The sequence below is a fragment of the Cheilinus undulatus genome, linkage group 2 (assembly GCF_018320785.1).
Source record: "Cheilinus undulatus linkage group 2, ASM1832078v1, whole genome shotgun sequence".
Classification (NCBI taxonomy): Eukaryota; Metazoa; Chordata; class Actinopteri; order Labriformes; family Labridae; genus Cheilinus; species Cheilinus undulatus.
The window spans coordinates 32,147,095-32,172,350 of record NC_054866.1 but is presented as its reverse complement, the minus strand read 5'-3'; the positions used below and the strand labels follow the sequence as shown (position 1 = coordinate 32,172,350).

Sequence of the window (25,256 nt, the reverse complement as noted above, 5' to 3'; positions counted from 1 at the left end):
TCATCATGTATGAAAAGCCTTTGAACAGCTGAAGTAAGATATCAGAAGAGTATCTAGGAAACCAAGGCTTAGTGAGGGGCTGCTGACCTCTGCCTGCATCCGTGGGAGTCCTCAGATCTGTCTGTGAGGCTTGTGGAGCTGAATTACAAACACACCACCGAGCAACCTCGTTTCCTCTGGTGTCTCTTGTTGCAGTGGATGCTGGACTGCTTCAGGAAAAAAAATCGTTTTAATCTTGGCTGTTTTACCTTTTGAGGATCTTTACAGGTATGTACAAGACAAATTCCCCTTGAAGAGGCCCCCGGGTCCACGAGAAGGTGGTGAGAGGGGAGATTACTGAGAGTTTATGTGCGAGTTAGTTTTCTTTGAAGAGTCTCATTCAATAGCTGTGGTGTTTTGGAAGTGTCAGGGAAGATCAGGCGTGAATGGATAACATGGAAGCTATGTGGTTTTAGTCAGGCTATTAAAGGCTTGAACTTTGAGCCTGTGCTCTGCCCCATCAGTCAGGACTTCAACAGGGTGACATGACCCTGAAAATTGACACTGGAGTTTCTTGCCCTCCTCTTTCCCTCTGTCTGTCTCTCTTTGTCTTTTCTGCCCTTGTTTCATCATCTCTGCCCTCGCTGTTTGCCCTCTCTTACTGTCCCACGTTTGTTTACAGTTGTCAAACCCTCTGCTACATTCTGTGCTACCCTGCAGCACGCTATGCTACAGTTAAGGACTTTACATTGCTTATACAATAAACTGCAATTATAAACTTCAAAATAAAGCTACAGGGGCTGTATAGTCACCACTTTCAGACTGGAGTTTATAGACATGGCTGATAAGAGGCCTCTGTGGGTTGTGGAGGGGGCAGATGGAAGGACATCTGGAGAGATAAGGCACGAGCCTGATGTAGGCCTGGATGATGGCCATCAGGAGGCCGGAGCAGTACAGGTATGGTCTGGCTCCCAAAAAGCATTGAAAAAGTATTGCTTAGTTAAAAAAAATATTTATTCTTAATGCTCATACTGAATGATGTTGAAACCAGATCAGTTAAGCACTACTTTAAGTTGTTTTTTTAGGAAATTTGCAGGTGTTATTTTGGCAAGGAAGTAATGTGATGAGTGCCTCTAAACAAATTAAAAAATTCTAAAAGTTGAAAGAAAATTGCAGCTTTGCAGTTTTTACTTAGTGGGCTTAAAAATGCAAAGCCACCTTTTTCTTCCCTGATCTGTTTTTTGCCCTCAGGTCTCAGCTTAGAGGAGTACAACTACTGAAACTCATCGGATAGAGTACCATCTGATAGAAACCTAACCTTCCAAGTCTCTCTACTGAACTTGGCACTCTTGGAGATCCCCCTAGAGAAGCTGCAGGAAGTTGTAAGAGAGGAAAAAAAAGACTCTTAGCTCACAGTGCTGCCACCACAGTCCTGACCTTAAGTATCTAGAAAATTGATGGATGTTTATTTTGAGGCTCAGCAGGGGTTTGGCTCCGAGCTACACATCAGACCTCTTTATAACCACTATGAGGGAGAGCGTAGCCTCCAGTCTTTTGGCACAGCACTACAGGTTGTTCCAAGGACTCAGCTCATAACAAAAGGTGACCTGGTCTCTGCTGTCGAGGCTCCCGAGGCCTAAAACTCTCTCTGCCAGAGTGGAGGCTAGCCAGATCAGTAGCATCTTTAAAGCTTCTCAAAGCACAGTTGTACTGGGAAGTATTTTATGGCTGTTCAAGCCTGTCTGTGTCCTCTCAATAGAAATTTATTTCTATTGTCTTTGTTTCCCTTTGAGCTTCTCTTTTCATTATTTTTTAAAATCCTGTTTTGTAATGCTCTCTGTAGTTGATGTAAACGTTGTGAAATAGTATCCCCAATTGCCCAATTAAATTCTGGGAGTCTGATTTAGATTTAAGGACATTCAAATGTCAACTTTTTTGCCTTTTTAAAAGTTCACCTACATAAAAAGAAACATTTTTGATTGCTGAAACTATGTGTTTGTGTACAATTTTTCCCCCAGTGCCTCCATGGACATGTGGCCCAGATTTGATGTTTATTTGATTTATCTGATGTTGTGCACATCACTTAATCTGCTTGAAATGAAATCTTTACCCAAGAGTCTCTTCAATGGGCCAATATGGACTCATTTTGTTAAAGAGGGAGCCTAAGGGAGTCTGAATCTGTCGTGGCTGCTGTGAAAAGTACCAGGGTGGAGTGGCGTGGGATAAGCTGGGGCTAAAGTGAGCGGTAGAGGTGGGAGTTTGTGAGAGATACGAGAAGGGTCCATATGTACAGCTCAGCTATTAAATGCATGGGGCCGGTCTGCAGCAGCAACCGAACAGATGTGACTTTTAATGGGCGTAAGACTAGAGGGTAGAGGGCTAATGGGTGGGTATACGGTGTCACCATGATACCGAGTGTCACTATAGAGCTGATTGTAGTTCAGGTTGGGGACAGAAATAGTAAGAACAGCCTTCCCCTCAGGAAACTCTTACTATTGTTGATGTAGCAGCAGAACAAGCTAGTTTGCTGTGATTTTAAGAAGTTGGGCTGTAGATCTTTGAGCAAGAGGCAGGTTTCAGGCTCAAATACCTATTTTTAGTACATGTGTATGTGTTCACACTGAGGCCTCAGGGTGCTACCTTGTTTTATGAGGCAGAGCAGACGCAGGGTGTCATTGTGATTTATGAGACACCGCTCTTACTGTGGAGGGTACAATTGGAGCAAAATACACAGTACCTGACCAAGTATAGTGGCTAAACATAATACCACTTATTTCCTATATGGTGCTTCTGCAGACTATTTAGATTTTTTAGGATTACAGTCACCGTAAGGTGCTGTTAAGGGTTGATTTACTTTTGTATGTATCTGCCAGTTAAAAATCTTCATTTGTATAGAAATTCATATCCAAAGTTGTCTTGATACATTTTAGAAAAGATTGAGACTGTACTCTTTGTTAAAGCACCATGAGCACAGCTCTAAGCAACATTCAGCAAAGCTACAGTGACGAGAACTTCCTTCTGCACTGAGTTGGGTGCAACTGCATAGAAAGATAGAGATGTGTAGAGAAAAGAAATGGCAACAATAATTTATAAGATAAATTCATGGCTCCCCAGGTCATAAATTCATTGTAAGCTTATCTTCTATATGGCTACAGTACCAGTAATAATGGTAACATTATGTGTAGCATCAAAAGTTAAAGCCACACATGGTAGAAGCCTGAATTTTCTAGTATCATTGGTGCTTCACATTTGGTGATAATGTGCAATTTGCTATTATGATATAATACGTAATGGTTTAATGAGTCTACTTGCTTGGTTATCAAGGAAAATGCAGAGAATAATGATAGCTTTGAAGTTTGTATTTCTCAAGCAAACACACACAAATCACTGGCATCACATTAAAAACCTCTTTTTGTAAAGATTTTATTTTTCTTTTATAAATCCATGCTTTTGGTCACCCACCCAGCATTTAAAAAAATACAAAACGAGAATGTTTTACAGTTCTGCTTTTAAAATAACAAAATTTTTCAAAAAATAAAGGTACTTCTTCAAAGTGTTGTCTGTTGGCAGGCTTATGTCGGTTAGCAGCTGTTAGGTTTGTGAATTTTTGCTGTTTAAGCTATGTCTACACTGACGTACATCATTTTATATTATAGGGCTTGCTCCTGCCTGAAGGAGCCTGCCTGACTAAAACAAAACATTCATAAAACAAAAAGGAGGATTTTTGTAAACCATTTAAAAAGATTTGACACTTGAATGTTTGCATAATGTGCATAAATCTCTGCTGCTGAAAAAGTGAGTGTATTAGACTGTTATTTTGACACATTTCAAGTTAAAGAAATATCACAACTTGTGCAATTTTAAAATTGCAGGAGGCCATATTGTGTTTTAATCACATTTGCGAATAATTGCCCAGCCCTAACCGTGACTGGTACTCTTTGATCATTAGAATAATCACAGTTGTCTTGAAAGTATTGAGGAAGTATCGAAGCGTATTGAAGCATGTTATAGCTTGGATTTAACTTGGCTGTAAAATGCTTCAAAATCTCTTCATCTTTTGAGGTTTTATGATGAGTATAGCAGGACACTACGGTTAAAGCTTGTTTATTTTACTACATACATGAGCACCAAGAAACAGTTGGACTCTGACTTTAATAAGATACCCTAAAGACGTCTTTATTTTGACTATGTCTGTGCTTTGTGTGTTTTCAGTTGTCTGGTTTGCGCATGTTGCCTTATTTCAGATTGCAGCGATATGGTCAACATATGGATGCATTTATAAATTGGTTTTGAATATACGCATGGATTCGTAGGAGTTTATTTTCTTGTTATGACTTGGAGCAGAGTTTGAGCCAGAAAAAATACATACAGAAATGCTAACAAGCTATCTAAATGTAAAGATGTCAGACAGATTGTCGTATATAGAGCAGCTCTATTATGCACAAAACGCTGATAATGTGTCTGAAATGTTCTTTCAAATTTGCATCAATATTAATGTGTTGTGTTGTGATGGGGGATTGAGCCGCAGCTCCAGCGTGACTTCCCAGAGCCGCAGTACGAGGAGTGGTGGGAGTTAAAAGTGGGGTCAAACAGAGGTCACAGCAGGGAAGCTGTCTATACCCGACCAACCCCCCCAATCTCCTCCACCCCTCTGCTGGCGCTCCAGGAAACTGGGGTACCAGAAAAACAATAATGTGAGGGATTATGGGTAGAATTAATGCACAGTTGCTCTGGGTCTGTTTGCTGAGTGAAACTAATTGAGCAGCGAGTGTGAAAGGCACATGCATGTAATCATGTTGTGCTGAAAGGTTTATTCTAATGTGTGTTTAGTCTCATTATGAATCAGTAATACACTAAAATTTCAGACTTAATGAGGCTACACTGGCTCTAGTTTACAGCCACCGTGGATATCTTGATGCCAAATTCTCTCTGTAATGTATTAAATTACAGTTAAGAGGGGTAGTGTGTGCTAGATTAGGTTTTGTTAATAAAAAAAATGCAGCAGGCTTTCCAAGTCATGCGATGGCCAATCATGGGAGAGTATAATACCAGTCTGAGAGGGTCATGCTAAGGTAACTGATAAAGCGTGTCCAGCTGGTCTAAAGCCAGCCCAGCTTTATGTCGTCTTTATCTCACTGTCTGGCAGACTCTCCAGACCTCCACTTGATGAAATACAGACTCATGGTAGAAGGTGTGAGTTACACCTACCCAGAGAAACTATGACACAATGTTCACACAAGCTTCTTTAAACAAGAATGAGGTAAATCATTGCTGCTGAATTGTGTTTAAGGAAAATTTTAAGTACAATTTAATGATTGACCTGCACAGATTCCCTTGGTATGTATACCTTAACCAGGCATTATATGATTCTAATGTTTGTATGAGTTTGTATATTTATGGTGTCCGGCTAAAGTGCTTAAATGTGGCATAAAATGGTCAATGTTATGCTTTCACTTTCTTTTCTTAAACCTGCTATCATAGGGACTGTTATTGCTAGAACTGGGTGGTGTGGGTTGAAGTTAAAAGTGTAAACATTAGCATCACTGGATAACTAGCTTGCCGCAGTAATCATTAACTATTTATAAAAACAGATGACATGTCTCTACCTCCTTCCCTGGAACAAAAGAAGTGAAACCAAAGTATCTTCTACAACAGAAGTTGACAAATAGCACAGGCCATTCTGAGCCAGGTTATGCGCAGACAGCAGCTGGCCATTGGAGCGAGGGAATTCACTTCCTACTCCTTCTGCTAATAAAAGCACCCAAAGATCCCTAATGTCAGTACATAGCTGTAGCTGAGTTATAAGTATTGTGTTAGCTTTTGTTAACCACAAGCAACACATTTGTCGGCAGACCTATTGGTCTGTGTTCCTTTAAGTATCACAGAACTCATTAAAAATCAAGCGTTCAGCTTTAGTTTAGGCAGGACACGGAATCAAATGAAAACAGAAAACAGCCTAGTTTTGTTGACCTTACTCTGTACCTTCACTGTTCTGCAATTTGGAAGAGGCGTGTACTGTGTGGTAGTTCTAGTTCATTTTTAAGGTTTGTTATTTTATTATTTATGAATGAGGGTTCAGGAAGGAAAGTTAAGAATAAGACATTGACTGCATTTTTTACCAACTCTGAGGCTAATGTTAGCTAACTGAACTCACTCAGATGTATTTATCCAGAAATGTATTAATCTATCATGGAAAATCAGCAGTGTTAATTCAGCTCACATAGTGTTAAATTTAACACTTTATCAGAGTTTGTATAATTCTCACCAGTAAAGAGTTAAATTTACACTTTGGAAAGTTTAAGTATTTTAACTCCCTTGTAGTGATAATTTTCAACACTCACAGGGTTAGTTTATACACATTAAAGTTTACTTTTATCATAACCGTGTGTTATTTCCTTTCGCTTTGTGTGTAAATTTGAAGTATTTGAAATTTTGAGACATTGCGATGTACTTTTCATACTTAAAGATTGCCTGCATTTTTTAAGGCCCTTGGCATAGGCACATGTCTGAAAATAAGTACACCATCCTTTACTGCAGGAGATAGATGGGAAGTGACAAACTCGGTAGATAACTTCACCCATGGGGCAGAAATGCCTAACATCAAAAACAATAATGTTACAGTGATCACTGTACAACATGCAGCATCCTAACACCTCTAAAACACTCTGCCCAAGGGCATGATGGGAAACTCTGCTCCAGTTTGAATTGGCAAGGGGCCGTTTAGATCAGTTGACTCTACAGAGTTGGATTAACACTGATGATTAACACTGTCAAATAATTCTGACACAGAAAGCCGTTTGACTCAGAATGGTGTCAAAATTCACCTTTGGGTGTTAAAATCAACTCTGAAATGTGTAACAGTGAGATATCAACACTTTTTGCTGTTCTATCACAGAGGATCAGAAATTAGAAGCTTGCTTGTGTCTGCTAACTAGAAGCTTTTGTTTTACAGTAGATGATTGCCTTGTCTGCCACATAATAAGCAGTTTACATTATACTATTGCTCAAAATGCATGAAACTTGTAACTACTGCTTTCTTGTTTATCTGATCTTGTATTTACACTGAAACACAATATTAACTAAAGTGGCTGCTGATGAGCTTTTATACAAGTTAAGACAACAGCGTTATGTTCTCTTTAAGAAGCTACACACTGAACTAAAGCAGTGAAGTGAAGCATGAATGCAAGTACAAATCAGGATTCTCAAAAATGGATCTCATGACAAAAGCAGATGCCTTGAATCACATGATAGCGGTAATCAGTGTCAGTGGGATTGTTGTGTTTATCTTTATTCACACTGAGGGGAGACCACAGACATGTACTGGGAGTGTGTGGAAAATTAAAAAAGGAGGAAAAAGAGTGTGTGTTTACACTTCAGCTCATGTTATCATGAAAAATGTAGAGAAAAAGAAGCCGTTACCACAGACACAAAGTGTAGATTTGTTTCCCTTTAAACTCTGTGTGAAGTGTGTAGGTTTGATTTTCCCTGCTTGCGCTGTGAACGGGGATCAGAGATGGCAATAAATGCTGTACTGATGTTTTCCTTTATAAATGCTATGTATGATCAGGCATATTCACATTATTAACCAATGAGCTGGAAATACATGCTGGCAAACAGAAAAGAGTATAATCGAGTGTCATTGCATGTACTGAGACTCTCCTGCCTTACTCTTGCGGTGAATTTTCCTGCTGCACCTTCACATCAGCTCACCCTGACGTCCTGCAGAAATTTCAAGGGTTTGGAAATTTAAGCTTAAAGCTTATTTTCAGGTGTTTTGGCTATAAAGGACAGTTATGGTGGCAGGCTGACTGGTCCCAACACCGCTGGGAATGAAGAATGCACCCCCTGTTGTCTTGACCTTTGACCTTGCTGAATGTAGGCCTCAAGGGCAGCCCACGCCTGTAGAGACACAATGCTGCAGATACCTATTGAGCCCTGGCTTTTTACTCCTTTACAATCCCCCTGCTTTTTACGCTGCAGTCTCTACTACATAAAAACTTCTCCCTGTACAGGGTCCAAGTTTGGATTTAGAGCCTGTATTCAGGGGGTCGCTTTTGTGCCTCTACACAAGGCTGCAAGGGGGGATACACCCCCCCCCCCCCTTCTCAATCTCCTTTTTCTCAATCCTTTTTTTCTTCTTTTTTTTCTGCTGGGTTATTTACCCTAAGCCCTCTGACATTCTGGCACCTGTTTCCCTCACAAAAACCCGTTAATTTATCACTGAATTATTAACTAAGAGCCCACAATGTGTCTGGCACTTGGTGACATGTCCTGACTTCATTGGAGGGGGTCGTAGTTGCTGTGGCAACAAGAGGGGCCTTTACCAAAAAAAAAGGGGGGAAAAAGCATCACTGGCGTCTCTGCTTTCCGGAGGATCCACCTCCAAAATGGCTCTGCTGGTGAATGTAACAGGATTAATAAAATACATGAGACGGCAGCAGAGTATTTTGCATTGAAAAGGCAAAGATGTGAAAGCCTGTTGAGGTCATTCAGCTCAACAATTTTCAGGGAAGTGCATTTGCCAACCACAATGGAGTGCAGGATGAGCCTCTGTTATGAGCACAGTGAAGGAGGTTAGCGTGAGTGGCCTGTACTTTTTATATTTTAGGAATCTGACACTCAAGTGGGGGACGTAGTGGTAGGAACAGAGAAATCTGGAAGAATTTTTGAAAATTACTGCATTTGTGCAGAAATAATTGATAGTTAATCTCTAAAGATAAAAGTGAAGTTCTTGTGGTGTTTTCTGAAAGCCAAAATGATACGCACAAAAAAAAAAAGGAGTTCACCAGCGAAGCACAGAGAAAGGGCAACCACTGTGCAGCTGTCACAGGGTTTGAGATGTGTATATCACCATGGGGGGGAAAGCCACAGCGGTTAAGACTCTTAACTGAGGTAAAATGATAGTCAGTTCAGAGCAGCACAGATGGAAGTTACACACTCTAGCCTGCATCGTGTTGGCTGATGTATGGTTAAGAGGTGGGTGGGAGGGGAGGCCTCCCTTTGTAGCCTTGAAGAGCAGCAACAGGATTTTGAAGTGGATACAGGCAGTTACTGAGAGCCTTCGGAGCAGACTGAGCAGAGGCGGGCTTAAGCATTGAGGAATGAGAGTTGTAGCTGGCTGCAGGAGCCCAGAGGAAAGAAAAACACCAGTTAATGCAGTAGATGTAAGACGCAATTAGGTAGACAAGAAAAGTTTTTATCTGTCTTGTCTGTAAAGAAAAAATGTAAAGATTTTAACCTGAAAGCATCTCGGCAAAGAATAAATGAAAGCAGCCACAGTGTGGCTAAAGTTAGCAGCTAGCTCTGCCAGTGTTTGTTCCTCTTGCAGATTGAAATTGAGCCTAATGTGGTTACTCATCACTTCGACTTCACTTAATATTATCAACAGCCTACATACAACTGTATTTCCATTTTCAAGTTCAAAATACTGCCATGCTGCGTTGTTCTTACGACTTGCCAACTTCAACTTCAAGAACCTTGTTTGTCACCAATGGGGAGATTCATTGTGCAGAAGTGGGGATCATAAAAACACACCAGGCACATAAAAACACATGGGAGCACATTAAACACATAGGAGTACATTAAAACATGTAAGGGCACATAACAATACACATTTGAGCACATGGGCACAAAGTGCATAAAAGCACACATATTAACATTAAAACACTGACAAGGAGTTGACTTATTAATGACAACAGGCTATCACTAGACCAAGAAATGTCTTAAATCAGTGGGAAAGGGCAGAAGTGCAAATAGCTACCTCTTACTACTGGAGTAAGGAAGAGATAGCAGTTGGTATAAAGGAGTGCTAAGCTGACCACTGAGCCTTTCATGTTTACATTCACCAAATGGAAATAATAAACTTTGAAGCTTTAAAAGAGCACTGACCGGGATTTCAGATCTGTGTTTTAAAAATATAATACATATAAGTTTAACTGTCTTGCAAATCTTGCGCCAGCTTATGCATGAATTAATTTATATTTAGCTGGCTAACTGCTAATTACTAGTCAAATTGTTGTCATTACATAATTTATTAACAATTCAGCAACTGAAGTAATTTATTGTAAAAAGAGTTATATTTAAGAAAAAGGCATTTTGATTGCCAATTAGCTACTATCATACATAGTCTACAGTAGGGCTGAACGATTTGCAAAAATAATCTAATTGTGATTTTTTCCAAAATGTTGCGATTGCGATTTAATATGCGATTATTCTTGGGTTAATCTTGTGTATTCTTCAACAAATTCAAGCAATAAATAATTCCATAAATAAGACCCCGTGTCCTGAAAACAATGAAATTATTTCCGAAGCAATTAATCCATGGTAGCATGAATCTGAATATAGGGGTGCAACAAGCTTTAAGCTATAAAGGAGGCAGCTGGGGTGGGGGAGGTGAAGCTGGCTACCAGCTGATTGCAGCTGGGTATGACTTTCGTGAAGTAACACTAGGCTTCATCAGTTTTAGATAGAATGAGCTTACTATTTTGGCTCGTATTACAAATGTGATGTGCGGAAAAATCTTAATTTGCTAACTAATGTTTGCAAGATAGTAGTGAAATTAGCTATTGTTTGATAATAGCTAATGACTCCTCAAAGAAGTGATTTCAAGTCAGTTCTGCCCCTCTTTTTTATGTTAGAACACTTAAAAGACAAAAGGCTATTACAATTCAGCCACTTTCAAGCTAACAGTAGCCTAATATTAGCTAGTAAGTGACTGAATTATTTTATTATTTTCTGACAGTAGCTAATGGGTGATTAAATGTGTGGTTTTTACAAAGATAAGTGTGATTTCCTGTCCTTGTGTACACAAAAGACAATATCAGCATTTAGCTTTTATGACCACCTTAGTTAGCTAGGTAGGTAAGGTAACTATATTTAAGGTAGATTTGGTGCTATAGTTGAATTTTAGCATTACTTTCAATTGTGTTGAACAGAAAAGTCTTAATTTGCTAGCAGTAATGTTTGCAAGATAGTGGCTAAATTAGCTATTGTTTGATAATAGCTAATGACTCACCAAAAAAGTGATTTTAAGTCTGTTCTACCTCTCCTTTTTTATTCAATAACACTTAAAAGACAATAGGCTATTACAATTAAGCCACTTTCAAGCTAACAGTAGCCTAATATTAGCTGGTAAGGGACTGATCTTTTGTTAGCTATTGTCTGGCAGTAGCTAATGGGTTATCAAAATATGTGCTTTATGCACAGCTAAGTCTGCTTTTGTCCTTCTTCTGGTATGTTAACACTTTTAAAAAGGTAACTTTTGCACTCAGTAGATCAAAGCTAACTGTTATCTTAGCTAGGTTATCAACTATGTTTTGTAGTTATTGTTATTATTAAATCTGGCCTGCATGGTGAAAAATTTTCTCTCAAATATTTTCTTGTTGCTTTTTATGTCATAGCAATGAGACGAGAAGAAATATCAAATTTCTTACATTTGTATGACTTAAAAACTTTAAACACAGCAGTGTGACTTCATAACAGCTTTCAACCTTTAACAGTTGATATCCAGATGTCTGGACTTGTTCTTTAATGCCTGCCAAGAGGCAAACCTAGAGTCCAGTCCAGTCTGCTGTCTTTGCATCTCTACAGTAAATCTTTACGGTCAGAGATCACTGCGCCTGCAGGCAGCGTCAATAAAAAAGTTGCTGTAAAAGACAAAGCACTTTTGTCGGACATAACTTGAGGGGGCGGGTTAGTCTTTCAGACAGCCTCCCATCTTCTAACAAACGCTTTCTCACACCAGCAACCAAGATCTGCTATAAACCACTTATCCCCTCACAGTTCCCTCTTAAATGAAAAGATCACTGCCAGAATCAAATGTCAGCTTAAATATTTGAAAATCAGTTCCTTTATGCCATTTTCCCTATATGAGCTACAAAATTATTACTATAGATCTTAAATGATCTGTACAAAAAGATTATATGAGCAGCTTTTGAGCCGGTAATAAATGAGCAGATTGAAATAAAATTCCATTTATCTTTTTGGTGCAGATATTAAAAGTGTAGGTTCATGATCTGGATGAATAACATCAAAATTTCTTTTTAGCCCTCTTTTGTATTCAAGCTATCAGATGTATGATCACCATTTTTCCCTCATGTAATACTGAGAGATAAAGGACTGTGCTGCTATCAGCATCACAGCAGGATACCTCTCATGTCCTCCATTATAAAGGCCTGTCTCTCCTTTGTAGTGCCACCGTTGTAATGAAGCGGCAATGGGAGCGTCTGGCAGATGCCTCTGGCCTGCCCGTCCCAGTGAAAGCAGATTTATCAGGGAGATAGGGCTACAACAATGACAGGTGAATTGGGTGCCTTGAGTGATGAAAATTACTTCCACTCTAATTCTCTCAACACACTGCAGCGACTGCAGGGACCTGACACACCTCAAGTTTTACTCCAAGATCCAGCTGCAAGTGGCCTCAATATGGACTCAGTTAAAACTGAAACATGTGTAGAGATTTAAAAGTCCTAGCCCTCAAATCTGTAGGGAATTCTTTATGTAAGCCAACCTCCTCTTAAAGTGCAAAATGTTGCCATAAAGTGTAACAGGGCAGAGAGGCATGAAAGTGTTCACCACGCATGACATTCAGCACTGAAATGAGGACATATATATGGGGAAGGGGGATATTTTCACTTTTTTTTCTATCAGATCTTGCAGGATTAGCACTGGTAAGAAATCAATGCGGTCCTTCCTATCATTGCAAAAATATTCTATTTTTAAAAAAACATCCATTTTCAGCCCTTTATGCACACTCATCTCCTGCCATTCTCAGTGTGCTGATTTGTTCTTCTTCTGAGTATGGATCTGCAGCCATGCGTGATCCAATTAGCATGATGAGCACTGGGTGTAGAGTGGGGCTAATGCCTGCATGTCCAAGAGAGTAAATGGATTGTTAGTATGGATTTTCAGCTCTCCCCAGAGCCTTGACAGTTGGTGGTCTCTCTACAAGGGTTATTGGCCTCCTTAAACCAGTGTGTAACTATATATCCCAAGCCTACCAATTTGCCCTATAGTTACCCACGCTGTTAGTAATGAATAGATGCGCCCTTCGAGGCTGGGAGTGGCAGCATGCTATTTCAATGCAGTGAACACATTCTGCAAGCTGTTTGCATGCTAATTGGATACTGACTATGTGCTGGACATTTTAACTCATGAAGATTATCTTATTTGTCTGTTTTGTACAGACTGTGTCAGAAAACAATAATTTATGGTCCCGTCCAGTGTGACATCTTGATGTTTGCTTTGTCCAATAAAAAATATTAAACCAAATACACTTCTTCTAGAAAAACTATCAAAATGATATTCATTTATTCAAGGCCAATAGTGTGACATTTTGATAAATGCACCTAGATTGGCTCCATTTTGTGAACTGATATTCTGAGAACCAATTGTTAATGATCATCTTTCATTTGACAACAATTCTTGCTTCTTTCCCATTTCTCTATTATTACGGTGCAGCGTGAGTTAGCATTAAACAACGTTCAGACTAGATCTGCTTTTTTTGTGCAGCATTCACATTTGAGACTTAAATGCTGTCTTTTCTCTGTCCATTACATTTAGCACCTATTCATCTGTTCCTTGTGAGTCTAAATTCAAGAGCAAAAAGTTTCATGGAGGCTTCACTTTAGATCACTTTAGCCTTATGAGCCTGGACAAAGTACAAGCTTTCTTGCTATCTACTTTCAACTAATGGGTCACAAGGCTGTCAAAATAACATTACAATGAAGATCTGTATAAAGTAAAAATGCAACTTTTTTCCAGCCTGTCTTCAAGAGGAGAATAAAAAGCTGGAACCAGGTGACATTAATCATCTGGTTCTTACCTACCCAAGGTTAAATACCTATTGGCAGAAAGCTCTGTTAAAGATTTCTGATATCTTTAGAACAAATATTGTTCTTACATGTGCCCTGTACCTCTTGACTAGCTTTAAAGGTAATGAGAGAATAGGTCTGGAAAGATCACAGTGGCTTAAGGTTGTCCTCACCACAGCTAAAAGGGTTATATTGAGACACTGAATGAGGCAGAATAACCCTCTTGAAGTGGTTCATAATCTTATCAGAAACTGCCTCCCATGAGCGGCTGGTTTACAAAATAAAAGAGAACCTGGACACTCACAGGAGATGAAAGAACCCCAAGATGAAGCTTTTATTGGTAGCATCTGTGTTAGTAATAGTGTTGTATAATCTAATTTATTTGCATACTTTTTTCTTTACTGTTTTGGTTTTTCAGTATGGACTATGTATTGTTGTTGTTTCCGCCTATCAGTTTGATTTATGCTTGTTCTTTTGTCATGCTTAGGAGCATGTGAAAGACATATATAAAAGTTTTATTAATGCTGTCTCTGGTACTTAAATGAAAAAATTAGAATAAAAAATTGAAATAAGAGAGGAGAAGAAAACTTTCCAATGTTTGTTTAATAGGTTGTTAGCAATCATTTGATCCTGAATGCCTGATGGGAGTCTGGAGGTGGGGGACAGCCATAAGAAAAAGAAGAAAGTTAGTACTTAGAAATGGATCTTTACGCTGCAGTTGTCATCAGAAACTTTCAACATACTTTGACTACGATCCCTACACTTTACTGAAAAGTGATTTTTACCACAGTTTAACAGATTTACCTGGCATGGAGGCGATCAATGTCACAAATGCGCAGTCCTGCAGGCCTCCTAGCATCTTGCGTTGTCTAGCCACATAAAGAGGGACAAGAGTCTAAGGAAGTCTTGTACTGAGCTAAGAGGCTAACTGAGCCCCTTTAACATATAGGAAAATTATTGTTTTGTACATACAGTGCTTAACAAATTTATTAGACCACCTGTCATATTTGTCTCAAAGACTATCCAGCATCATGAGGTGCTTTGATGCGGACTCTTTCATTTTCAGTGAGCTCTCCACGTTTTACCATTTTGAACAAGAATGAGGGATTTCAAACTGAATTCACCTTTTGATACCCAAATTTGAGCCGGCTCACTGGGCTTCTCTGAGAAGTCAGAAGTGAATCAAGCATAGTTAGAAAAGTCTGCCTTTGAGCATTTCTTAAGCTTACTACTTGCCATTTTTAATAATGCCTTTTTTTCTCTGTGAGCTTATCTAAATGCCTGCTGGCTTACTAGTGAGTGATATCAACCTTCTCATCTAACTCTAGGCAAGTAAGCCAGTAAGTATTTCCCATCAAACCATAAATCTTCCTTTCTCCACACAGCAGCATATCAGAAACTCTTTGAACCAAACGAGTCATGTTACAGACTAATAAATCCTGACAAGATGACTAAAATATCTTTAACACTACTTCTCACATTGGCAAATTGTTAAGTCAAGGAATGAGAGTGGATTCAGCACTCAGATTTATGTGTTTTTTAGTACATCGTATCATGTCACGTTCTGCATTTATTGTCTCAGATGTAAAAGACAGCCTGGGGGTGTCGACAGCAACACAGTGATTGGAGGAAATGGATCGCTCCTTATGTTTTCTATTCATGAGGAAGACAGAAGAGGAAGAGTAGCTGCTGCTGCTGTTGTGAGAACTTTTGTCTTCAGTGTTCTTCAATCAAGGTTTTACTGTAAAAGATGACAATGAAAACAGCCCCCCCCCCATACCAAAGGAATGTAGTTTTTCAAAGTGCTGAGATCCACATGATGTAGGCTTGTTTAGGACAGACTCCACAACATGTTGCTTTTGTAGTTACAAGGTCAATCATCCTTATGAAATCATAACAGTCCTTTCCTGCTAAAGGCAGATCTAAACCCTCAAAGGATTTAACACACAGGGATGCTCTGATCCTCAGCCAAATCACTGCACAAACATTGTTCAAGGATGCTGTAAATTAGTGCAGAGACAAAGAGGAGGAATTAGTTTTCCTATGAGGTTGATGCATAAATCTCTCAGCTGTTTTCTTGATGCTACAGCATGAGAAAGACGTGCCTTCAAAAGCCTTTGAATTTGTACAAAGCCATCTTCCTCTACTTCTAAAATTTCTTCTTGTTACATCCGTTAGCCAAAGGTATTTTTAGGGGATTTTTATTAAACATTTGTATTGTAATGGATGTTATATTTTAAACATGGAGTAGGTTGTCTCCTTCAAGTGATTTCTGAAAATTTGATGTTTATTTAGATTTGTCAAGTGAATGAGGCCTAAAATAAGTGTTAAAGGGAACATATTTTACCTGCTTAAGACAATTTTCTATTGGTCTCAGAGGTCCCCAAAACATGCCTGTGGATTTTGTTGCTGAAAAAAACTTTCTCGTATAGGATTTTTGCATGTCTGAAGACCCCTCTGTTTCAGCCCTTCTCAGGATGAGCTGTTTCTGTGTCTGTGGCTTTAAATGTTAATGAGCTGTCTGACTCCACCCATGACCACACCCCTCTTCGGAAATGGATGTGGCATTCCTGATGTTACGTTTACAGATGCTTTTATTCAATGTTAAAGACCTGACTGGGATTTGAACCATCAATCTCCCAAACCCAAGTCAGCAGGGTAACCCACTGAGCTATCCAGCATCTCAGCTGGCAGCTGAGAGGAAGATCAGGAGAGGAGGGAAGAACTTTCTTCCAAGTGGGAGGGCCAACTAAACCTGGGGGCGGTGCTAACTCCCCACATGACATCATTAGAGGAAAATCTGAAAACAACCTGTTTCAGCCACATTTTCTGAAAGGTGGAGAAAGAGCGGGGGGGCGGGAATGGATTTTTCTGATTCTTGGGGGGACTGTGGACAGGCCAGGGGCACATATTTTTGATAGAATAACCTGAAAAAGTGATTTTTGCACAATATGTCCTCTTTAAAAGGTATCTCTGACTAGAAATAAGACTGGTATGTTAAAAATGATTTTAAAAAATTATAAATTAAAGATAAAGGTCAGAGTTTTAATCTATTAGATATATTTATGTTTCTACATAAGCCAATGGAGCTAAATAAGCTTTAGCAACATAAGTTTTAGTTGATGTTTCTAATACTAACGTAACTACGTAGATAATGTATCTATGTAGCTTACATAGCTGTTGTGTGATTTTAGCTTTAGCTGTTAGCTACATAGCTGTGTTAACTATAGCTATGTTAGCTGTAGCAACGTGAGCTGTAGCAACATGAGCTTTAGCAAGCATAGCTTAAGCTTACTCAAATACGACAATAACGTAGATATGTGGATTACGTAGCTGCTTTGTGAGCTTATTATTAGCTACAAAGTTCCATTAGCTACATGCCTCCATTATCTACATCTGCATAGATAACATATTTTTATTACTCTGGTATTATAAGCTATGCTGGCTGTGTTAGAATGTTTTGTAGATCGAGCTTTTTTCCTGTAAACGGACTGTTTACTTGGCTTTATTAAATGTTTTGTTATCAGGTTTTGCAGCTCGGGTTTTTAACTTTTAACTTTTGGTATCCTAACTTTATTTTAACCCTTACCCTGACCCTAAACAGAAGTTCAGTCTGATTTTTATTTCACAAGTTTTAGGGTGTATTTCCTCTCTGAGACATACAGTGTATCAGATGAAAAGATGTGAGAGTGGCCGTCAGAAATGAACAGTCTGCAGCCAGACTGTTACTCTCTTACTCTTACACTCTCAGTATTTAGTTCCAGCTCTCAGTCTCACATCATGAGCAGGCAGCTGATTAAAAAGGCTGCAGTCACAAAGATTTATAGATGGTCACGTTAAGGCCCTTAACCTCATCAGTTTGTGAGCTCAGACTGAGTCTCCAGAGCAGCAGGGAGCATGTGGTGAAGTTGTTGACTGTGGCAGACACTGAACTTTGATTTTAGACGACAGCCAGACCAACATTGTCGGGAGGCTCCAGGTCGTCTTGGTGGTGGGTCAGGCCGTCTGACCTCTGGTGTCAAAGAGGGCCTGTGGTCAGTCTCTGGAGAGTTCAAGACAAAAACATGTGTGTGAAAAGGAGACACATAAGTCGAGTTAAACACACTCATGAGAATCTTTTCTCTCTTTTTTTCCGCCAGAATATCTGTGTTTGGGCTCAGATCCTTTTTGTGAAGTCATGGGCTCTGTCGAATCCATATACTGTAGTTAAAGGCCCTTCATACTTCAAAGCTTCAGGGCTGGACAATGAATTGTATACTTATGGCAATATGAGTAATAAATAGGTAATAAACACATTGTAAAAGACTGAGTTCATCTCATTAAATAATTTTTTCAATGTAAATAAACAAAGTCCTCTCACTCAATATGTGTGCATTTTAAATGCTAACACCATTTTCATGCAGTTATCAGTGTAAATTAAAATGTTTGATTTATTTTGAGTTATCAAGCTATAACTAAAGACAAACCAGATTTCTTTCAGTATTAGTTAATTTATTAACCTTCATATCACTATAACAATATCAAATAGATACACTGTGACTATTGTGTCGCATCTTTTTCTTATATTGTGGGAAACCCAGGTATACTGTATGCACAGCCACCCAAGTATATTTGTCAGCTATATTTTCTTCACCATCCATGCACGAGAGAGAGTCGTCCACCAGTGCAGTGTTTCCCAAGCATTTTTCCTTGGAGCCCCCTCTACATGTACCTAAGAAAAGTGGATGTCTTTGGAGGGTAGCCTCCATCCTGATGTCTTTTTGAACTTGAAGGGATAGTGAGGCTGACAGCAGGATAGGATATCCCCCTGGAGTCTAGAAACTGGTGGTCAAGATAGAAGAAGAAGGAAAAGATGAGTAAGATACTTCTGAGGAGCAGATTTCCAAGGAGCTTGACCCAGACACTGATGAGATCGCTTTGAGGTGGAGATGAAGGGATGTAGGAAGGAGCTAAACCTGGACACCAATGAGATGTAAAGGAGGTAGATGGGGTGGAGGAGGGTTGCAGTGGCTTTAAACAGTCTTCCTGCTTGAACTTAGGCTAAGCTTCATTCGTGCAGACAGCATGAGCATGCTTCTTGCTGGGATAATCCTTTTGTCTGTACTCAAGGCGTCATGAATCAAGATGGCATTGTTTTTGTTATGAACATGTTTACGATTAACATTTATATCCAGTTCAGTCATGAAAAAACTCCAAATAGTTTTCTTGTCAAATATTTGTTTACAGCGCTAACACAGCAGCACGGCCTAGTTTTAAAACTAAGTACAGTACAGACAAACAAAAGCTTCATGCTCTAATGCAGGCCATATTTCACCTAATTTTTGAATTTGCTGCAAGCCAATTAAAAAGGACCAGGATTGCAATTGGCATCTGGGTCTATTCCTTTTTTTTTTTTTTTTTTTTTTTTTTTTTTTTCAACAAAAGCAAATAGGGATGTAGTTACTCACTAAACTTATGATATAAATGAATTATGTTTGTATCTAATATTTTTTGATCATTTTTTAAAATGCATGAGAATTTATTAAGTAATTCTAATCTATTGTTTCAATTATTTCACAAAAAAATAAAAATGTCATTCTGGTTTTTTTTTTTTTTTTTGTCTGTATAATTGTTTGTTGACTAGTTTAAATTTTTGTTCAACTGTGTAAAACAAGAGAAGCCAAAAGCATTCAGTGCCATTTGCTGATTAAAAAACTAAATGATTGCAATAATTTTTTGTAATATTGATTTAAATTATCCATAGTTGGATCAATTGTACTGCAAGGCACTGCTCCATCCCTAAAAGCGAGTACTCCAGGGAGCTTCAAGTGTAGCATTGCTGACTTTATTTGGCACACAACTCATTAGCGAGCCAGACGTTACACATGTAATGTCTTACATGGGTGCTTAAGAGTTTGGCTGGCTTCAGCAGCTAATTGACTGAATGGAGCAGTTTTTAACACGTTTGTTACTTTACTTTCTCCTTGGGTTATTTTTTTCTGTATCTCATTTTAAAATGCATCCATGCACAGTCATTTAAAGCATTTTACTCAACATACAAGTTGAATAAAGGGCCACTTTTATTCTCTGACCTAAATTCTCTGAGCTGCTGTGGGTTTCCATGAGAGGGGGGTCTCCTTCTTCTTCTTTTTCTCCAGTACTTGCTGAAGCAGCAACACAGCACAGTGGCAATTGCTGCTCTTTACAAGAAATGGCTATTTTCTATTCACAGCGCATGCTCTTCCCTCTGATATGGAAAGTGAGCCTCAGATATGTGAAATGCTTGATCTGCTCTTTGATGCTACACTGATGGCTGAACTCTAAAAATAGCGTTGCTTCATGCAAATTTCCAGCTTTTATTTTACTATTAGATGGTATCGATACTGTGTCTTTATTATTGGAGGTATTTCTATAAAATTTGAGATCAGGGGCTGCTTAAAATGCCTATGGCAGTATGAGCTCTCTCTCCAATAGTTCACACACTTCTCAAAGACTGTGAAATTTCTTCTTCTTTCTTTTTTTAGCAACAGACTTTCCTTCTAATCGTATTCATAGCACAGCAGGGACAGCACGGGTTTGCTCCAGTTCAGTCTCTTTAAAGTGCAGCAGCATGCTTCTCACCCTCTGCTAATTCACCTCAGGGCTGACAGCACTCCTGAGCTTTTTATGCTGCCTTCTAGCCTCATGTGTCTCTTTAAACTACAGAGATTGTTTGTCCTCTAAAACATATATAGTGCTCTTTTGACATGTGTTTCTTTTACACTGTAGTTTTTCATGTGAACATACAGTAGCTCCCCCAAATGTGTAATTTTAGACTACATTAAACCAGTTTTTCCAGCACTGAAAACCAAATAAATCTAGTATTTTGCCTATTTTTTTTCTCCAACCTTTCATATTTTACTCTCTTTCTTCCTCTTCAGATGAAGCTGTGGAACAAGTACAAGGTAACCAGCATCCCATCTCTGGTGTTTGTGGACGCAGCGACGGGGAAGGTGGTGTGTCGGAACGGTCTCCTGGTGGTCAGAGATGACCCTAAAGGTGAGGTCTGCAGCCACATACACAGAGACCCAAGGACTCATTCTTCATCTGTGAAAGCAGTTGCATTGATTTATTTTCAATCTCTGACCTCAAGCTCTGACCTTCATCTCCTTTACTAAATGGTTAACCTCAACCTCCAACCACAAACCAATCAACCATAAAAATACCACTCTTTAATGTGGTAATAGGAAGACGTTTGAGGGCCCAAAGGACAGAGCAACAGAAATTGGTTTATAGCACACTTAAGCTGGAGCACTGGTGGGATCCTGACATCTTGGTGGGGAGCATCCTGTATTCTCAGAGAGCTGCTGCTCCTGGAAAATTAGCGTAGTAAAAAATTAAAATGCACTTTCTCTGGCTTAGACTCTACATTAAGTCACCATCAAATCCCAGTGTGTTTAAACTGATATTCCTCCTAGGTCCACCATAGACAGCTGATATTAAAGAGCTAGCAGAGCTAAGCTCTCTCTTTCTTACAAGAAAGATTTTAAAATTCATCAAATAACTTAAAAAAAGGTTGATTTTGGTAAAACTTAAAGTGCAACCATATATGAAAGTTACAAGAAAAATGTGCAGTATCTTTTGATTGACTGCTGTGATTAGCCCAAGCACTGTGGCATGTTTTCCATTGAGTTAAATTGTGTACATAAGAGACTGAGTCATGGCACAGGCCCTCAATCTGCTGACCATTAAGGCTAAATTTAATCAACTTACAGTCCATTTGACTGTCTACCAAGGACAGAAAATATGCAAAGACTTTTGAGTCAGAGAGAAGAAAGAGAGTGCATGTTTGCTATTTTGCAAAGTCGGAGAGGAAAAAGATACAAATCTTCATTTGATCTTCCATCCTAATGTTTGTCAGTTTACCAGGGAAGTGTGTGAACAACCACAAACACTTACAGCATCTCTGTGATCAACTCTTAATGTGCGTATTGTAGACTCAGTAAAAGAAAGCCTTTCTCAAAGGTGCACTGTGGAAAAATTTAGGAATGGTTCATTAGAGACCAGATACCACCTAGTAATTTGCATAGATCAGTGATTAACAAAATGTCAGGAAAAGTGGTTGCCATGGTTGCCTCTTCTGTCGTCTTCTTGGCAGATCTGCAAACGAACTACGTCCATGCCACCACCTACACTTACTGTATCAGACTATGTACGTATGCTAGTGTGTTCAGGCACTGATTAATGTGAAAGCAGACCAAATGGAGGAAATGGATTAACATGTGAAATGTGAAAATGCTCTAGCTTTTATATGTATTTCAGAGCAGTAAAAGTACCTTAAAGTAATACAGTTGTATAATACAGTATGATACAGTTAGCATACTTAACACAAGTGTCAGAGACTGTGTAAAACAGCTGAGTTACCTGAGGGTGCTCACAGAAATTTCAGACTGGTCTGATAGAGCTGTTTCTCAATAGGCAGTGATCTTAAAGCATATTGACAGCTGTTTCTCTGGGTTTATCTTTTCTTAAAAAATCAAAATATGCTTAGCACACTACACAAAGACGCAGCACTCTTTCTGTTTTCAACATGTCATTTTGTTGAAGTCACGACTAAATAAAGCCATGCTTTCAACCATCAGTGGGTCCCAAAATTGTATACTTCTGCACTAAATACTGAACATTTTGGGCTCATAAATGTGCTAAACATCTACACTGAGAAGCATACCCAAATAAAGCAGGCCTACTGGCACACTTAAAACTGTCCAAAATTGATTGTGAAATAACGGTCCTCAAAGAACGCCATATTGATGACGTAGTGGATATCTCACTCGTGCTAGTTCGCTAGCCAATGTTAGCATTTGCTAGCTAGCTTATGTGCTATTAGCGACAGCAGCAGATTTCAATCAAGAAAAGGTAAAATAAGCTTGTTTTCCTTGAGCAAATAATGCTACCATCAAATACAAGTTACATGACCTTTATATTGAGTGAAAAGAGCCGTCAAGTTTTGATTATAATTGCGTAACTCTTGTTTTTATCTTATTGTTAAAAAGTAGAAGAAGAAAACAAAGGCAGTTAAACCATTGTCACTTCTTAGTGCAAAAATGGTAATCAAGTGCTCTGTACTGCATTAAAGTCTACCATACTAACAGAAGAATGCAATCTGACACACACTGCATAACACTGGTGCTAGCTAGCATTAACGTTAGCCCACCCTGAGCTTCTGTTACAAATGCCACATGGCCTTAGATGTGTTTGGGGAGCTGGGAGGCAGAGGAGTTCACTTCATGAAATGTACGTTTCTAATTCAAGCCCTTTATACTTTCAAACCACTTCATGTAAAAAATGTACACTCCAAAGATTACTGTGAGGAATTTGTGGACAAAAGCATTTATTTAGCACCGGCATCCAGTAGGTAACATGCACAAGACAGACATGGTGACGTCTGATACAAACGGTGCCCTTCAGAAGGATGCATTTTTCGAGTAGTTAGGTGCTTCTGGGTGCAGCAACTCAAGGCCACTGGAGCAAATCTGTGAAGTTTCACTGTTGTCTCAGATCTTTTTTATTTTGTATTTGACCTGCCACCATTTTCATCTGTTTGGTAGAACCATAAGTGATGTTTAGATTACACACTTAGTGCAAGTACTCATCAAGTATTTTGATGTTGCAAATTGCTGCATTTTGTTTGTGTAAAGCAGAGGTTTTAAACCTTTTTTTGCCCAAGGCAGCCAAAGTCTCAAGGCACACTTTATCCATTTTCATACAAAATAGCCTCTTTAAAGCTTGTTATGTTGTTGCATAGCTGAAGTTTTAATGTAGGGTTGTAAAAATTCCAAAGGCACACCAAGACTTGCCTCAAGCCACACCAGTTTGCCTTGCCACACCAGTTGAGAACCACTGGTGTAAAGTATATTGAGCACAGAAACTTATGGCTGCAAAGACACTAGTGTTAGATTAATATGATTGTTGGTAAAAGTAAGTAATTTGACAGCTTTATTTTAAAGAGCAAAGCTTATGCACATAACTGTAGTAGGTGAGATAAACTGTAATGTTACAGAGATGAAGGTCACACCTGTAGACACAACACTCTCAGTAATAATGTTTACAACATGCCCGGTCAGAGTCTTCTTAGTAGACACATTACTGCTAACATTTTGCATTGATTTTCTTCCCACATCATTTGTGTTGATGCTTTCATAATTATAGTGCTGCATGAATATTATAGCGTGTTTATGTCTCTCTCACTCAAGTGCAAACCCTATCATTTCTGCACTTTGAAGTGGAAAGAGAGGATTAAAAAAGCCGGCATGCATTCCTTACCTCTACAGAGGACGTCCTCTGTAGAAGATTTCAGCATTTTGCCTCTTCAGACCCTTTTAGACTAGTGTGGAAAAAACCATTAGTCATATCAGGAGGGAGAAAAGCCGGACAGTGGCAGTGTAGCAGTGAGGCAGAATGGATTTTGCACGATTGTGACAGATTTTGCTGCCTGGTTAATGAAGCTGATCCAAGCCTGCAGTATTATCCATGATTCATTAACTGTTCTTCCAAACTTCATGTGGCTACAGAACCGATTAACCTCTGATCTCACAGGCAAATATGAGCTCAGACATCTGATTCTGTCCACATTTTCTGTGAGGTTTTTTTTGCCACTTTTAGGGAAAACAGGCCTGTAAATGTGCTTCATTGCACATTTTGATAAATTCTCCCTATGGTACTCTTTGAGACGCATACTGGGAGAGGCTCTTTACATGACAAATCAATTCGAGCTCTAGTTGGGTGATGAAAAGCACACTTAAAGGTTTGCAGAACATTGTGACAGAGAGGGGCGGATGCACAATTCAGGACCCCTGTGCTTTTCACTCCTCATGAAAGGCTGGACTTGAGTGGTGTTAGACTTGCCTGCAGCATAAAGATTGAGAGCACTTTTACAATCAGGACAACAATAAAAAGGACGCAGCAGCGCAGTACAGACGTGTCATTCCTGCCTAATGACGCCCTAGACAACCACGTTGGAATAAAGAGGCCATTATGAATGAGGTATAAGGTTTAATTTATTTCTACCTCCTTTACAACTCAGTTGAATTAAATGCATCTCTAGAGTTTGACATTAACAATGAAGACACCTTGAAAAGGAAATAGAAAGTGTGAAAGAGAGCAAGAAGGAAGGATTTCTGCCAAATTCCATCTGCTTTTGAGGCGTCGGTTTCATTCAGTCATCATTAAAACCATATTTTGAAGCTACTTTGTATCATAAGAATCCTGAAAGCAATACAAACATGAGAAGGATGCCATGGTACAGACAGAGGTCATAGGTACAATAGTTAATCGATAAATCATTGAGACATTCCACAGGACACCTAATCTACAGACATCTATAAGCTCCTTTGAGGAGTCTTTGTCAGATGATGAAAAAGGCTTCGAAAAGCTTCGATATAACCTCCAAAAGCAGCCGACAGTTATGATTTCTTATCATTTTTAATGCTTAAAACCACTGCTGGGGAG

At 39.1% G+C, this 25,256-nt stretch overlaps 1 protein-coding gene across 1 annotated transcript in view; it reads left to right on the top strand.

Moving 5' to 3' along the window:
- The window catches only part of nxn (nucleoredoxin), a 91,393-nt gene that overhangs the window by 46,739 nt on the left and 19,398 nt on the right, over positions 1 to 25,256 (top strand). The window contains exon 2 of the mRNA XM_041812723.1: positions 20,690 to 20,807. Coding sequence (XP_041668657.1) covers positions 20,690 to 20,807 — 118 coding nt within the window. The remainder of the gene's footprint in view (positions 1 to 20,689; positions 20,808 to 25,256) is intronic.